Source organism: Limulus polyphemus, unplaced genomic scaffold (genome assembly GCF_000517525.1).
Source record: "Limulus polyphemus unplaced genomic scaffold, Limulus_polyphemus-2.1.2 Scaffold4994, whole genome shotgun sequence".
Lineage (NCBI taxonomy): Eukaryota > Metazoa > Arthropoda > Merostomata > Xiphosura > Limulidae > Limulus > Limulus polyphemus.
The window spans coordinates 1-16,083 of NW_013670604.1; the positions used below are offsets into that span (position 1 = coordinate 1).

At 32.0% G+C, this 16,083-nt stretch overlaps 1 protein-coding gene across 6 annotated transcripts in view; it reads right to left on the reverse strand.

Annotated features, from left to right (window-relative positions):
* Window positions 1-66: 66 nt before the first annotated feature.
* Window positions 67-16,083, reverse strand: part of LOC106471968 (lipoma-preferred partner homolog) — a 64,183-nt gene continuing 48,166 nt past the window's right edge. For 4 of the 6 annotated variants that reach the window (XM_022400575.1, XM_022400578.1, XM_022400577.1 and 1 more), the window contains exons 4-10: window positions 8,928-9,186; window positions 6,174-6,275; window positions 5,110-5,177; window positions 4,761-4,808; window positions 4,113-4,243; window positions 2,769-2,889; window positions 67-2,470 (exon numbers count right to left, since the gene is read on the reverse strand). In XM_022400575.1, the coding sequence (XP_022256283.1) occupies window positions 2,357-2,470; window positions 2,769-2,889; window positions 4,113-4,243; window positions 4,761-4,808; window positions 5,110-5,177; window positions 6,174-6,275; window positions 8,928-9,186 (843 nt within the window). In that variant the 3' untranslated portion in view covers window positions 67-2,356. The other 2 variants (XM_013932596.2, XM_022400579.1) reach the window with 2 other exon arrangements.

Sequence of the window (16,083 nt, forward strand, 5' to 3'; positions counted from 1 at the left end):
GGCTAGCGCAGATAGCCCTCGTGTAGCTTTGCGCGAAATTCAAAAACAAACAAACAAACAAGCCTAACTTTTAGATATTTTATTACACTAGACTTTTTTACACAAGTAAGGCTTAAATCATACAATACTTTCCTTTCAAAACTGCCTGCTTACTCAGATGTCTGCATAAATAATCCATGAAATGATTTTCTCATGATTTATTTTCATTTTGAAACCATAGAACATTTACAGTTTGAATAATTATAGATATATATGTTAATTTACATTTATCATAAGATATCAGTTTGAGGCCTAATAGATTTTTAAACAATACATTTCTTTAAAATCCCTTAGAGATTAGATCAAGAATGTCGCGTTTAAAAATGTTATATGTAAACATTATACAGATATTGGCGATTCCTAATTATTGGTTGTTATATGCATATAAACTTATTAGCGAGCGAACGTACCTTTAGCCTAACGTTTAGGTATTTTATTTTACTCTAGATTTTTGTATACAAGCAAGAGGGTCTGTAGGAGCGGTTAAGTGGCACTTGCTGCTCCCTGGAAAATGAGAAATATAATTCTTTATTTATATATTCAGCATATGTGTACGTTTTTGAGTCACTTCAGAATTTCACCCTACTTATTACACTTAAATTTCAGTTTCAGTATTTACTTCTCTCTTCTTCTTTTTTAACGTTTCTGTCTAAATAGTTGGGAATTTTCAGTTGACAAAACTGTGTTTCATAAACAGCAACATGGTAACTGAAGATTATGCTGATAGTGTCAAACCTATTAACAGTGTGCCTAAATTTTAGGTTGTGAAGAAGAGACTTGAGAACGAAATATTGTATCATTATAATGATTTATGGAATGTGTTTTATTTTGTCTTGATTTTCTAAAATATATTATCATATTATTTACTACATAAAATTTGAATTTTATATTTAAACACTACATTATTTACATATTATGAATACAAAAGTGTATTTCTAAAGTAGAAAATGAGCCACTCATTAGGATTTTGTTTGTATGTTTGTTGTTAAGCGCAAAGCTATACAATGGGCTATCTTTGCTCTGCCCACTAAAGGTACCAAAACCTGATTTTTAGCATAATAAGCCCTCAGACTGTTGAGTTACTGGGTATGTATTCATAAGGACGTTTAATACAGTTGAAAAAAGTAATTATTTTGCTTTGCTTGAGTTTTTCATGTGTCTAAGCATCAGATGCTAATCTTGGCAGGACAGGTCTCCTGTATCTTTAACAGTGAGGGAAGATATATATACATATACCCTCCACTACTTTAATGACCTTTTAAACATATATATATATGATTATATTTAATATATATAATAAGATGCAATCAAAAATAGCTTTCAAGATATATATTATTATACTGAACTATGTGAAACATCCCCCTCTACTGGTTATTATGAGTTTTTGTTTTTTTTATAATCAATAACATCATGTAACGTTTTTCTCAAATGGTCGTTCCATCTTTCAGTTCAGATCAGTGCACATGAACTCTAGTATATTATCTTTTCATGGTTCTAAAATCAATGAAGTTTTTACTATTTTATGCAGTCAAGAATCACATAAAAAATGAGGTTGTCCAAAATATTTAAAAGAAATACAAGCTAGTCATGTATTGTAAAAAGTAAATAATTGTCAATACAAGTTACAACACAAACTAGCACAAGAAAAATACATTAAAACATTCCCTAAATGAAATTCTAGTGTAAAATGCATTAGTAACAAATTGTTTGTTTAATTTACTTCAGAATACACTAAGAGTAAATACCATTGATTCATAATGTATGCTATCTAATTTTTGCATTTCAAGAAAAGAAAGGAGTTCTAAAGTTGTAGATCTAGTGCTGCCACATGTTTCGTATAGTTCAATTTAGATTTAAAGACTACCAATTATCACACAAGTTCAACCATTGCTTTAATCTTCAGAATAAAGAGCATAGATTCTTTCAAAAAATAACATTATAATAAACACTCACAGAAATTTGCCACGAAAATATCTATTTGGTTTAATATACAATAATATTTAAAAAAAGGTTTCAAAAGAGCTGTTTTCTTTTAATTATAAAATATAAACTTACCAGACTATTTATGTTCATAGAAATAAACTTAGAAAAGCTTTATTCAAGTTTCTGTTGAACAGCACTGCACAGTGACCATTCAGTACTTCTATAATCTAGTGAATGCAACCCTAATTAAGCACATGGACTAGAACAAAACAAAGTGGTTAATAGCAGCAAAAGTTCAATGGGCAAAGACTGGCAGCAACTTCATTAGTTTCATCAAACTGTTTACAGGAATGCAAGTCACATATCTTACAGAAGGTTAGAAATTTGTTGTAGTTCATGAACTTGAAGACTGAAAACGTTCACCATTGCAGTTTTGACACAAGATATGATCACCCAAAGGATAACAACTACGACCCTCAGATTCTGATGACAGCAACATGCTGCAGTCCTTAAAAAATATACAAATTTTCAGTTTAGTTTAAAGAAATTCCCTTACTGCTTGAGATTATTTTAACATGTAAAAATATTAAGTTATCTCAATATAGCTGGAAGATTCAAAATCCAGTGTTTTTAATACATCACTTTATATTTATAGTTATTATCTAGAAAGTTATCATTCTTATATATAGATAAATATTGTGCCACTTATTATGTTATATGTTCTTCAAGGTAAATACTAATTTCATAAATGGATAGCTTTATTAAAGAAAAGTATAATATCTGGATGAGAACACAGCACAACTTACCTCACATCTGTAGCAATTTACATGGAAACTTTTATCTAAAGCAACAACTCTAATGATTTCTTGATGGCCTGGCTCAGGCATTATAGGTTGCTTACAAACATAGCATCGAGGAGCAAACTTTCTGTAATAATGTAGATAATATAGGTATAAAAATCACTGGGAACAAAACGATCCTGTCAGTGGCTTATTAGTACACACAATTTGTCTTCCAACAGTGCTGAAACCATAAAATTGGCATTCATTCTTCAGCAATGGTAATTTTTTTTAAATAAACTTCAAATTAGTGTACATCTTCCAAATTGTTAATAAAGTGTTCAAAAAACGTAAGTATATAAACTCCTGAACAATACTAGTATTATCCAAAAAATTATAAGGTTTAATACATTTTATATTGGTGGTTTGGTACAACCATCTACAATGAAGTGTGTGTTTGCAATTCCATAGTCAAGAAAAATGTTTGGGAAGAGGAGTTGGTGATCAAATGAGTTAACGATTTATGTTCAACAAAATCAGATTGAATTACTGAGTAATCTCTTTACTATAAGCATTGATGTGAAACAAAAGTAACTCTAAATCAATGATTATCACTGTTTTCCTGAGGCATCTCTATAACCTGAGAAAAATGCTTAAAACAAGAGAATAATGCTATCTTCCCTGAATTTTTAAATTTATATCTATTGCAAAATATATATGTAATGGAATAGCTAAAATGTCAGTTTATGTTGGGTATATGTGGTGTTCATGTTTATTGTTTATAAACCCAATATTTTATGAGATTTATGTTAAATGGGATGATAACTTTGCAAAGAACAATCTAGAGTTAATATATTTATTAATTCTCAGATGGAGCTCCAATGTTTCATCTGAAGCTAAATTACTAAGTAAATTGTGAAAAATTTATACACTTTATTTGCTTTTCAACTATTCTTCAAAATTTTCAGTTTTTTTGTATGATGACTATAGAATAAATTTGAATGAACTTTCTAATATATAAAAAATTGTTATTGTACACATTTCACTGTACATAATACATAAAAAAGTTATTACTTTTTAGTATTCAATAGACTTTATAATGGTTCCTAAAAAAGGTTCAAAATATTGCCTAATCATCACCTAGCAGGTTGTTCATTTTAATAACTCAGTATTACTATACAAGTAAAAAAATAAAAATGAAGACTGTCTTATGGCCTACATATAACAAAACTGATCAAAAATAAGGAAAAGTTATAATTAAAAAACAAAAAAAAGATATTGTTTTATCGTATAACACAGCAAAAAGTCAAACACTACACACTTGTGAGAATCGTGTTATTACTTATTTATAAAAATCATAAAATTACTTACTTGTGAAAGTCATCAATGCAGTGAATTTGATTAGTGGCATCAACTGTGAATGGAATGCCATCTAGACATTTCCAACAGACAATACATTTGAAACATGCAGGATGATAAGGTTTTCCCATAGCTTGTAAGATCTATACAAATGTAAGACATATACCACTTAAAAAGTTGGGCTAAATGAACACAATGTAAGTATATCTCCCAAATATTTTGTCTACAGAAGTATAGCTTTACTGTTTTTAGGATTGCTATTTTGTTTTATTTTATTTACATTGTTTTATGATGCAATTACTCAAAATACTTTAAGAAATTTTGTATAAACAGGAAACTAGGACAACTTTGAGAATTGTTATAAGAAAAGTTTACATGTCCATATAAGACAGTAACCAATAAGAAATTTAACTTGTGACAAATATGAAAATATTATGGTTGTAAAATACTTAAATATTCTTTTTCTTCTATTCCCAAATAAATGATATTAGTTTTTAAACATACAAAAAATTCAAGAATATTCCAAAACCAAGCAAAGATTTGGAAAAATAATAGTGCAAAGTATAAAAACAATGTACATCATTAATATTTTAAATTTGTGTTACAGAAATTATTTATGCTAGTTTTAATTTTCAAATTAAAAAGAAAAAGACAACAAACCTTGTGAAGAATAGGGTTTTGGCAAACACAACATTTTTCAAGAGAATTCTTCAGAAAAAAAACAAAACAATATATTTATGTGCTAACTAAAATATTATTAGAATATAAAATACTTTTAATTCAGTAAATAATTTTATATGCATATTAATATAGAATTTAAACCAAAATTCAGTTGTAATGCAAATAGTAAAGATTACTTGAATAATAAAACCAATATGAACCTGAAAATAAGTCTTTAATTTTCACCTTAATTTAATAAAATCACCATTTATGTATTTAATATCTGGCAGAAAAGAAAAAAAAATCGTACAGAACATATTTGTCATGTTTTTAAGTTATTTGAACTTACAAAATAGTCTTCTTCACAATATTGTTTTTCATCCATTGCATAAAATGATTTTCCTTGTAATTCTTGACCTGTAAAAAATGAAAATAACTACACTTACAAATGTAAAAATGTTTGATGCAATAGTAGAAATTTTATTTAGTAATTCATCTTTACAACTGGATATATTACAACAATCCTACTAATTCTATCAAAATGCTATTACATTTTTATCAAGTAATATAAATATTATAATTATTGCTAGGAAATGGATTACATTTGTTGCTTAATAACCTTATACTCTCAAACTTTAGTAATGTTCTAAGCTTTATATTGATTAATATTAGAAATTAGTTGTCATAAGAATACAATAAACCATACACTATGTTCGTATTTTGGGATATTCAGGACCCAGTTTCCTAAAAAATTATTAAGTACAAAGTTCTGTGAGAAAGTGTAAAAATCATGGGTATTCATATGGTAACTCCTTTTGAGATGCTAACTATATATTACATAAACTAAATATTTTTAGTTTGTTATAATTAACTGATATCTCTTTAAAGGAAACTTAGAACTTCATAAATCTTGAAGGGAATCCAGAACTGTGTGCTTCATAGTCATATTTTTGGGTTGATAAATATTGCTGTCTCATTTTTTTTAAATCTCTGTTTAAAAGTACAACCCTCTGCTAGAGGGCATGGTTTAACATAGTGTCCATTGCTGTATAGGACAAGTCACTATAAAATTTGAAATATTTCACTGTCTTTTATTTCAGGTCATTTTCAAATAATTCTGTGTCAGAAAACAGCCATCTTTAACATAGCATCCTGAAAATTTTACATATCTTGAATTAATCTTATCCATTAAATTTATAGCATTTATTTTGAATATAGTTTATCAACAGTTTTTTTTTATAATTGTGATGAAATTCAAAGTTTTGATTACACCCATTGAACTTATTACTGTCACCCAATGGGATTAAGTTGAATGGTCCAACTTTAAATAAACAACAAAGGAAGCTCATTTTAGATAAAAGCTAGATGCATCACATAAACTTGAATCCTGCAAAGTGTAGAAGTATTACTTACCACAAACATAACAAGTGAAACAATTTATATGATAAATGTGGTCCATAGCAGTACAGCCATTCCCTTCACCCAGTACTTTATCACCACATTTATAACACATACCTAGAGGGAAATAATTAAAATACATACTTCAGAGTAAAAACCATTAAATACAAATATATATTTCCAAAATCAAATAGTTAAAAAAAATGATGCCATGCTAATGTGAGAACCTTCATAGTATATTGACAAAGCTAGTTGAAGGTTAATTTGGATAAGCATGTTCACTCCATCCTTTATAAGTTACTTTGAAAAGTATTTTGGTTCTGTCAGTCTATATGTTTAGCTTCCTTTTGATCAGAAGGTCTTAAAATTAGTTCAATATTATTCATCAATCACCATAAGAGAATTACAAGAACTGCAATCAGAAAGTTATTTGTACTTTTTGGAAATGTTGGGTCCCATCATCATACTACTAGTGAAAAACATATTTTTCTCTGAAATCTTGCTTTATCTGCTTTCCCTGATTCTTAAAAACTGATCTGCAGTAATGTCTCTAGGAGATTAGACTTCTTCAGAGAATAGTTAAGTCAATGATCCACTCTTCTCTTATGCAGCTTTCTCTAAGCAGATAACTGTCTTATATGTAAGATCTCCAAGTGCACACTTAAGCAGATCAAAAACACAAAAGTCTATTAAATCCATATTAGGGGACCTGACAGGTCAAGTAGGATTGTTTTGATTCCAATTTCTGCTGTTGTCATTCTCATAAAATCAGTCATTGATTCTAGAGTGTGACTGGAAGTTGTGAACTTTTGTTAGGTTTAACTCCTTGTTTATTACTTGTTAACAGTGCAATGAGAGATGCTAATTTTCAATGCAGTGGCTTTTGTGTTGGAAGGTTCTCTTTTGTGACTGTAGCCTTCATTTAGTGATGAAGGCATTGGTCTTGATTGACTTGAGATGTGGTAAAAATGGACACCATGCTGGAAGGTTTTCTTTATTTTTGTTAGAGTATATTTCAGTACATGGATCTTCTTCAGGCTTGTGATTTTGTAGACCTCTTGTACACAATTATCTTCATTGGTTGAGTGGAGGTGTTTCCTGATTGGTTGGTTTTGTGAAGAACATTTGTGATTGGCTGATATTTTGAGTAGTTAAATAATCCATACATTGCTAATTGCCATTCCCAAGTTTCTATTTTGTGCAGAGATCCTAATTTTGATGTATAGACGTTCTTTTTTTCTGTTGTTTTCTTTGACAAGTATTTTGCTTTTGTGCCATTCTCTGCTGCGACCTACCTTCAATAACGTATTTCTGCTCGAAAATCAACCTTTTGGAAGATGATGAGCATGCCAACAAGTTCAATTTAACAGCTCTTGAACTACTATGGGTACATGGTGAGATCACGGAATTACAAAGCTAAAACCCCGGGTTTGATCCCCTGTGGTGGGCAAAAGCACAGATTGTGTAGCTTTGTGCTAAAACAAAATAAACTTAGCTCTTAGAAATCACCTATACTTAATTTAATTTTAATCAATTTTAGTAAATTTAGCAAATAAAGGATTTTCATGACAAATAAACCTCAGGCAATTCTATGACAATGACATATCTATAGACTTCCAAACAACAGGGATATTCATTTAACATCTTATCTACCTTTCACTGTTTCACGCAAAAACACAGGAAGGGTTCGACCGAACCCCCTATTTTTGTGATGTAAAACAATTATGCTCATATAGTTATAGCACAGCTGTTTATGGTATTTAACGTTCTCTATATAGTCTGTGTTCCTCTGATGAAACATTAGCTTTTTTTTTTTTTTTGCTTGAAACAGTCGCATGCAATGGCTTCTGTTGCAACTTTGTAATTGGAATTCCGAAGCCCCATTGCTACTGCCAGGTTTTGTAGACCGAATTTTTTACAGTATGTGTCTGTGACCTGTTAGCGATAAACTTCAACAATAAACAGATATCAACAGGGTCCACTTGTTTTAAAATAATATATCAAAACAAGTCAAATGTATATACAAATGTTCGTTTACACTATTGGTTATCACAGTTTAGCCAGTACTTTAAATAATTGTATTTTTTTCATCAAAGTCCACACAAGCTGGTTCAATTACTTTCGGACAAATTGATAAGAATAATTATTCTTCTCTGCTTTCTTATTATAATACAGTCTGTGATAATTTCACTTTAAAAATAGCCACTATAAGCTATTTATCGCTAAATTACGCAGTCTAGATCTAAATAATAATTTTTCGACGCGTATTTATACTTGGACAATGCAATTGTTTAAGCTATATTTCATGCAAAATTGCTTCTAGATTTAATCTCATAACATCTATTTTTTACAAATTTTCTGTGGGGTATGCCCCCAGACACCCATAGTATTAGCATGCTTTGCATACTGATTGCTCCCAGCATAGTATGTGTTGGCTTTTGATCTCATAAATTAGAACCCCCTTTCAAACATTCTTCATACAGGCCTCAGTTTATTTTTATAACTATATTATATCATTATATCCAGAATGAATCCTTAGATCCGTAAGTTTGTTTGAAATTAAGTACAAAACTATACAATGGGCTATCTGTGCTCTGCCCACCACGGGTATCGAAACCAGGTTTATGGCGTTGTAAGTCCACAGGCATACCACTGTGCTAGTAGGGGGTTGATCTGTAAGAAACCTATATTGCACAAAGTTTAGTATTTATTACAGGAAATAAAATGACCCAATCAACTAAGAAATCACAAATAATTTTATAAACTGACCAAAAAACTCGGGATCTCCTGAGTTTTCCATACTCTGAACTAAGAGCTCTGTTAAATGGTCAACTTCAGCCTCTTGTGCAGAAGGAATTCTTCCTCCCACGGGATAGGTCATCATCTTGAAGTTTAGCTTACCCAGTACCTCTTCAGGATAGTAATTAGAATAGAACAAAGAGTCTGCATTGGAACATGACCCAGAGGACATCTGGCTGCCTGGTTGAGGGTTGATGAACTCACAAATTGAGCCACTATTGTAAGTCGTCTGAAAAATTATAAACATGTGATCCTACATGAAATGTTCTATTTTTTATATGAGTGGAATAAATTGTTTTTAATACTTTTCGAGACATGTAGATAAAATACATTGTTCAATAACTAAATATCAAATAAAGTTAAAACTATGAAGAACCTCAAAAGGAAAGAAAATATACATGTAAACACTGCACATGCAATGGCTTTTTTATTTTATTCTGTCATTTCATGTATTCAAATTAGATAGTCCCTAAAATATTGAAAAATACACTAAAAACGTAAAAAAATGACATCATGATGAAATATTTTATGAAACTTTAACAATTCTTGTATTTTGAAGTCATGTTGAAAACATTATTATTACAGATAATCCAGAGAAAATCGTTCTTAAAACTAGTTTTAGTTTTCATTTAGTATGTCAGATAGATACTACCTTAGTGTTAGAAATATGGTGTACTAAAAATTCAAGTTCAATCTCTACAATGGGCAAAACGAAGATAGTCCAATGCGCAGCTTTGTAATTAACATTAACTCATAAGAACAATACAATCTTGGATCTAGTTTACACTAATGATTGCTATAATATAACTGTAGTTTTATTTATTATTATTTCTTAAATCATAAATTTGTGTCTACAAGCAAAGAGTTACATTTTCTAATTTGTTTGATACTTGTAGTATTGGTAAGTGTAATCCCTTGCTGAAATATTGTTACACAGTAGGCATCCCTCCTCTCCTCGAGTTATTTAAGTACTTATCTTTATTTAATATTTCGTATATCATGATTTAGTTTGAGTGTTCTTACATGTTATCGTAGACATTAATTTCGATATGAACATGTTTCATCTGAAAAACAAGTATTAACACAACTTCCAAAGTAGGTTAGTGGTAATTATTTCTTTCATTGGACAGGTTATTTTTTATTATTTGGGGAAATGATGCAAATTCCAGTCCACTTAATGAAAAGTATTTTACTTTTCTATTACAGTTCTATAAGCCCACCAATACTCACAAATAAAGCTAAACAGTCACTTATTTGTTAAATTTAATCTCCTATCTATAACACAATCTCAAAACTGGCTGATTAACATAATTTCTAACTCAGTATCGATCGAAAACACTGTAACGAACTCATTATATAAATAACTGATTAACTAGCCAATTGACTAATTAATAAACTCTCTGATGTTTTTATACGCTTGCAACATTTCTTTCCCCAAGTCTCTAAGAAATTTTTAGACATCACAAGATCATGCCAAAAACTTCCTCTACCAAATAAAACAAAATATCTAAATTAAAATTTTAAAAACAGTTCATAAAACATTAGAAAAGGTTTAACTTTTAAACATTATCCAATTTTACTTGTTTACAGTTCAGTGATAACCACATACTTTTGAACTGTACACATAGAAAGTATTTTCACATAACCCCAGACACACTTGACAGATGAAAAACTACACCATAAAGTAAATGATCAACATAAAGAACGTTACAAACTACTGTCTAGATTCCTTCAAATTCGAAAAGGTTAGGGACTATAGGGAATTTGAATACACTATATTATAAAGTTTTTGGCGCATCATTACATCGTTACCATTTATGTTGTCAAGTTCAGTCATGTTTTACTTGATGACTGTGCAACTTGACAATAATCTTGCAGTATAGTTTCTACTGCAAAATTCTCCCTTGTATGTCTGTCATAATCTTCCTTCATCATTGCATGCCTTCAATAAGCCATCTAGTGTACAAGGATGATGGTTCCAAATGCCCATTTCAATGGTCCATAAATGCCCATTGCGGTGACTTGACCAGTGTGTCTTTGTATGGAATAGCATGAATATCAGGGGTGGAGGAAGCAATTTTGGATTGGTTGGACAACTCAGAATAGTGTGCAAAGCACATTTTGCCATGAAAAGCATACCAGTGTTAGGAGGGTCTGGGGGAATGCCCTCAAGAACATTTTTAAAAATAGGTGCTCTGAGATTAAATTTTGTGCTAATTTTTTCTATAATTTATTGAAAGTATTAATCATTTATAAGCACTTCTTTATGATTCACAAAAATCGGTGCTCACTGGCACTTATACTCACCATAGTTATAAACAAGCACAAACATGTACACTTGCAGATTACATATATAATATATTATGCATTTTATACTGATTCATACATACTACTACAAGTCTATCTATTTACCTAGAAACAATAAAACACCAACCAAACAATTCTGAACACATCTTTATGTATGGATATTTTGGGCTCATCAGAGATTGTTTTATGAACGGAACTTTCAGGAAATATAATGATATCGCCAACAATCGCTATGTTTTCACATATCCGTAGTTTTCGAGGGAAGCCAGACATTGTATCTTGGGCCCTGAGCATGTGTGTCAACTCACCCTGAAGCGATAAATTCGGAGAGTTGACATAACAGAAAAAATCTGCAAGAGGAACAAGCTAACATTTTATTGGGCAAGCCATCTTATACTCCCGTGTAATTTTAAAGGGACTCGTTATTCATTCCCATAGATTTTAGCGTGCTAAATTACATTGAGCCAACTTTGGGTTTTAAAAAGTACTTTGCACTGAGTTTTGATGCATCAAAGTATTCACAGACCTTGGAAAGAATCAGAAAGTTTTGACCATTCTAGCATATTTAACAATATTTTTTGGGAGGGGGAAAAGTAGATTGAAGAATAATGTTCTTTCGAATAATATTTAATTAATCAAATAATTATTTAGTGCAGCAGTACCGTTAGTACAAAAAGTAGGGTTAAAGGGAATACCTATTATTGTAGGATATATCTGGTTGTCTTCTAACACATAAGGAAAACAAAACCCGTAAAACAGCAATGCACGTGCAAACGTGTTTTCTTGGGTGGGCAAATGCCTCCCTTGCTCCCCTGTAGCGCCACTACTGTCTGCAAGATACGCCAATTTCAAGAAAAACTGGTTGTCTTGCAACTTTCCGAGAAACTCTTTTTCCTTTTCTGTATGGCCTTTTTCAATAAACATTGCAATCTGATCTTTTAGCTCCAAAACGTGATTTAAGACTTAACCACGGGACAAGTAGCGCACTCCTGCAAGATAAAGGAGAACCAACAAGTCAGCTCCGAGTTATTCACACATAACCTTGAAGATTCTCAAATTCAGAGAGTTCCTACGAATGTGATTTATTATCTTCACGACGTTGTGGAAGACCTCCAGAAAGTCAACTGGAAGCGTTTTCCCACCTAAAGTGTACCGATGGATAACACAATGCATAAGCGTGACGTGTGATGCAACTCACTTGACACGGGCTTCAAACCCTGAGTTGAATTTTAAGACCTTTCTTTGTGGGAGACGATGTTCTGTTCGATAATGACGTCGGAGAAAAAACGGAATTTTTGTCTCAGAGAGAGGACACCATTTTAAGGGCTGAATTCGGTAACACTGAACCATTCATGTTTTGGATACAAATTTGCCGAGAGTATCCAGTTCCGGTATCAAGGGGAATGAAAGTTTTGGTTCCCTTTTCAGACACATATGGATGTGAAACCAGGTTTTCAGCACTTATCGCCATCAAGACCAAAGAGCGAATAAAACTGGAAGTGAATGGAGACCCAAGACATACTCCGTCTGTTACAGTACCGAGAATTAGTCGTCTAGTTCCAAAAGAAGCAGTTACACCCTTCCCACTGAATGATTTGAACTGAGGTGTATGGTAGTTAAAATATCATTATCACTTACTTATGTTCGGCCTCTTTTTGCTTATTATTTTGTATTTTTTGATAAAGCCTTGTGTTGACACAGTTGAACATAATAAAAAACATGTTTTGACTGTGAAGTATTGTTTTTTTTCCCACTTTTAAAAGTTTGAACTCCTTTTCAACTTTGGAAGAATTTCCTACAGTTGTAATCCTGAGGCTTATTGAATACTCTGAAGTTTGGTTTTTTTGTGGGTTTTTTTTTCAAACTTCGGACTTTTGAAGTTGGGGTAATGACTGCTTTACCTGATGGCGAGAGGGGTACTGGGATAGAAAAGGTTAGGAACCACTCTTCTATATATATGTACATATTCACCCGGCTTTTTAAAATATGTATATAACTAAACTTAAGTGAGAAAAAACATTGTATAATATATCAGTGTGCTTGCGTATGAGTGTTTGAGGGAAAAAACATCACCATACAATTAAATGGTTTAAATGGGGGCGCACAAAACACCGTATTTGTTAAAAGGGGGGGCACGGATGACAAAAGTTTGGGAAACTCTGGTGTATAGTTTGTTTATTCTGCGTTCAGTGATTGATATCTAAATAGTTTCAGAAGTAGATTCCATTTTATTGTCAAGCAGTTACAGCTACGTGACAGTTTTTTAATGACATTCTGTAACTTGATTGAAAAAAAAATGCTATATTTTCAGTGGTTTTACGCCTGATCGTAAAGAATACTTATCGATCGGGCTTTGTATGTAAATAGTAATACACATCATAAAACTTGTGTTCGTCCCAATATCTACATAACACGTTGCAATGGTGTAGGAAGGAGTTTCAAAGTGGGGGTGTTTGGCTAGACATGCAAATTTTACAATGAGAAATTCAATGTATAAGGAGCTACTTTTAGCAGCTCCCGTGCTACCAAAGAGAGCTCAATCTAGAGAGGTCTGGGGGCATGCCCTCCAGAAAATTAATATTTTTGTGTTACGCAAACAATGACTGTGAGTTAAGTGACGAAATGTAACGCACGGATACACATTAAAATGTTATAAGTGTTGTAGTAATTACTTATTATTTTCATTAATATATATAAAAAATGCTTAATATTGCATTATTGCACTATTGACCCTACCCTAATCGCTCGTCCCCCCCCCCCCTCTCATTCAAGAGATCATTGCATTGCGCCCCACACTTTGAGAAATGCTGATATACATGAAGCGGAATGTATTCACATTCAATGTGTCTAATATTGAAAACTCGTTTGAAAATACAGTCCCTTGGATACAATTTATTATATATCATAGACACACACACTCATATTCATGTCAGTACAACGCGTAAAGAGTTGCTTTCATTTTTGTAGACACAGAGCGTGGGCAGGTAATCGTTCCTGATCAATGTACAGAACTGTAATATAGCCTCAGGGAACAACTTACAATATATATATAAACCTCCCACGAATCAACCCACAATATTTAAACAACCTACACAAGAAATTAACAACAAATATTCATCACAAGCTCATATGCAAAACGGATCTTTCACTGACGGACTTGTCGTATGATACTACTGTCTAATTTTGTGAGCTGGTAGACGTTTATTTTTCTTTCTTTCATTTATAAAATCTAAAAGTTGGAACTGATATCATGTATGACAGTTCAGGAAATTTTCTGAGGAAAATATGGCTAAAAAGTGTTTTTATATCTCTTATCTATAACATAATCTCAATTTTTGCTCATTAAATGTCTCTTTCTCCATACGCCCGGCATGGCCAGATGGATAAGACGCTCGACTCGCAATCTGAGGGTCGCGAGTTCGAATCCCCGTCCCACCAAATATGCTCGCCCTTTCAGCTGTGGGGGCGTTATAATGTGACGATCAATCCCACTATACGTTGGTAAAAGAGTAACCCAAGAGTTGGCGGTGGGTGGTGATGACTAGCTGCCTTCCCTCTAGTATTACACTGCTAAATTAGGGACGGCTAGCGCAGATAGCCCTCGTGTAGCTTTGCGGGAAATTAAAAAAAAAACAAAAACAATGCACATGTATAACATAATCTCAATTTTGGCTCATTAAACTATGAAGACAATAAAGTAACATTCTATTTACTTAGCGTGAACGAATTAACGCTGAACATAAATTAATTAGATAAAAACTTCGTTCAAGCTTCTTTATTAAATAATTAGTTGGGGAAAAAAAGCACGAGTGCTACATATTTTTCAAATCCTGTATAGATTCCCCGTGGTGAGTAAAAAGACAACTAAAAACACCATTCACGTAATCGATCAATGTTTTGATTACGTCAGAAAGACACGAAGAATGCCGCCCACGTGATAACGTGAGAGAAAATCCATCGTATGAACTTGGTGTGATATCCTGTTAAAAACTAACACTAACTTAACATGTGTGAAAGTAAATATCCATGGGGATTCACGACTTAGACGACCTTCTACGTTTGAATAGCTTTTGTCTTTCAGAAGTCACACCATACGTTGAAATTACTTTGTCTCTTCTTAAATGTCTAGCGTTTTTTTTTTCAATGGCCTCAGAAATCTACTGAATGAATAACAACATTTGGAACAAAAGTAAATGCGCCGCGCAGGCTAAAAGTAATGAACTAAGAAATTTTCCATTACCGATTCAGTATAATACTATTTAGCTCAAAAGAATAATTTGTGTTCTACTTTCAGAAGTCGCTCGGTTTATCCGGTTTCTTTAGTTCTTTTTCAACGAGTATTCCTTTTCCGTTGAAAGCTCTAAGGACTAAAAAAACAATATCGTTTTATATGTTCTTTAATGCTTTTAGCTATCATGCATTGAAACACATTTTAATCGGATCTATGTGTGTGTGTGAATGAGGGGGGGGGGGTAAGGTACCGGAAATGTTTTCTCAATAATAAAGAAAAACAACAACACAATTGTATGTTTATGGTTTTTACAACATAAATTCTCCTGCATTACATTATTACCGGTGCCATTTTCATTAGTTTCACTTTTAAAATGCCGTCTCCTGCATTACATTATTACCGGTGCCATTTTCATTAGTTTCACTTTTAGAATGCCGTCTCCTGCATTACATTATTACTGGTGCCATTTTCATTAGTTTCACTTTTAGAATGCCGTCTCTTGCATTACATTATTACCGGTGCCATTTTCATTAGTTTCACTTTTAGAATGGCGTCTTCTATTTTCCATTGTTAGGCACCATTTTTTCA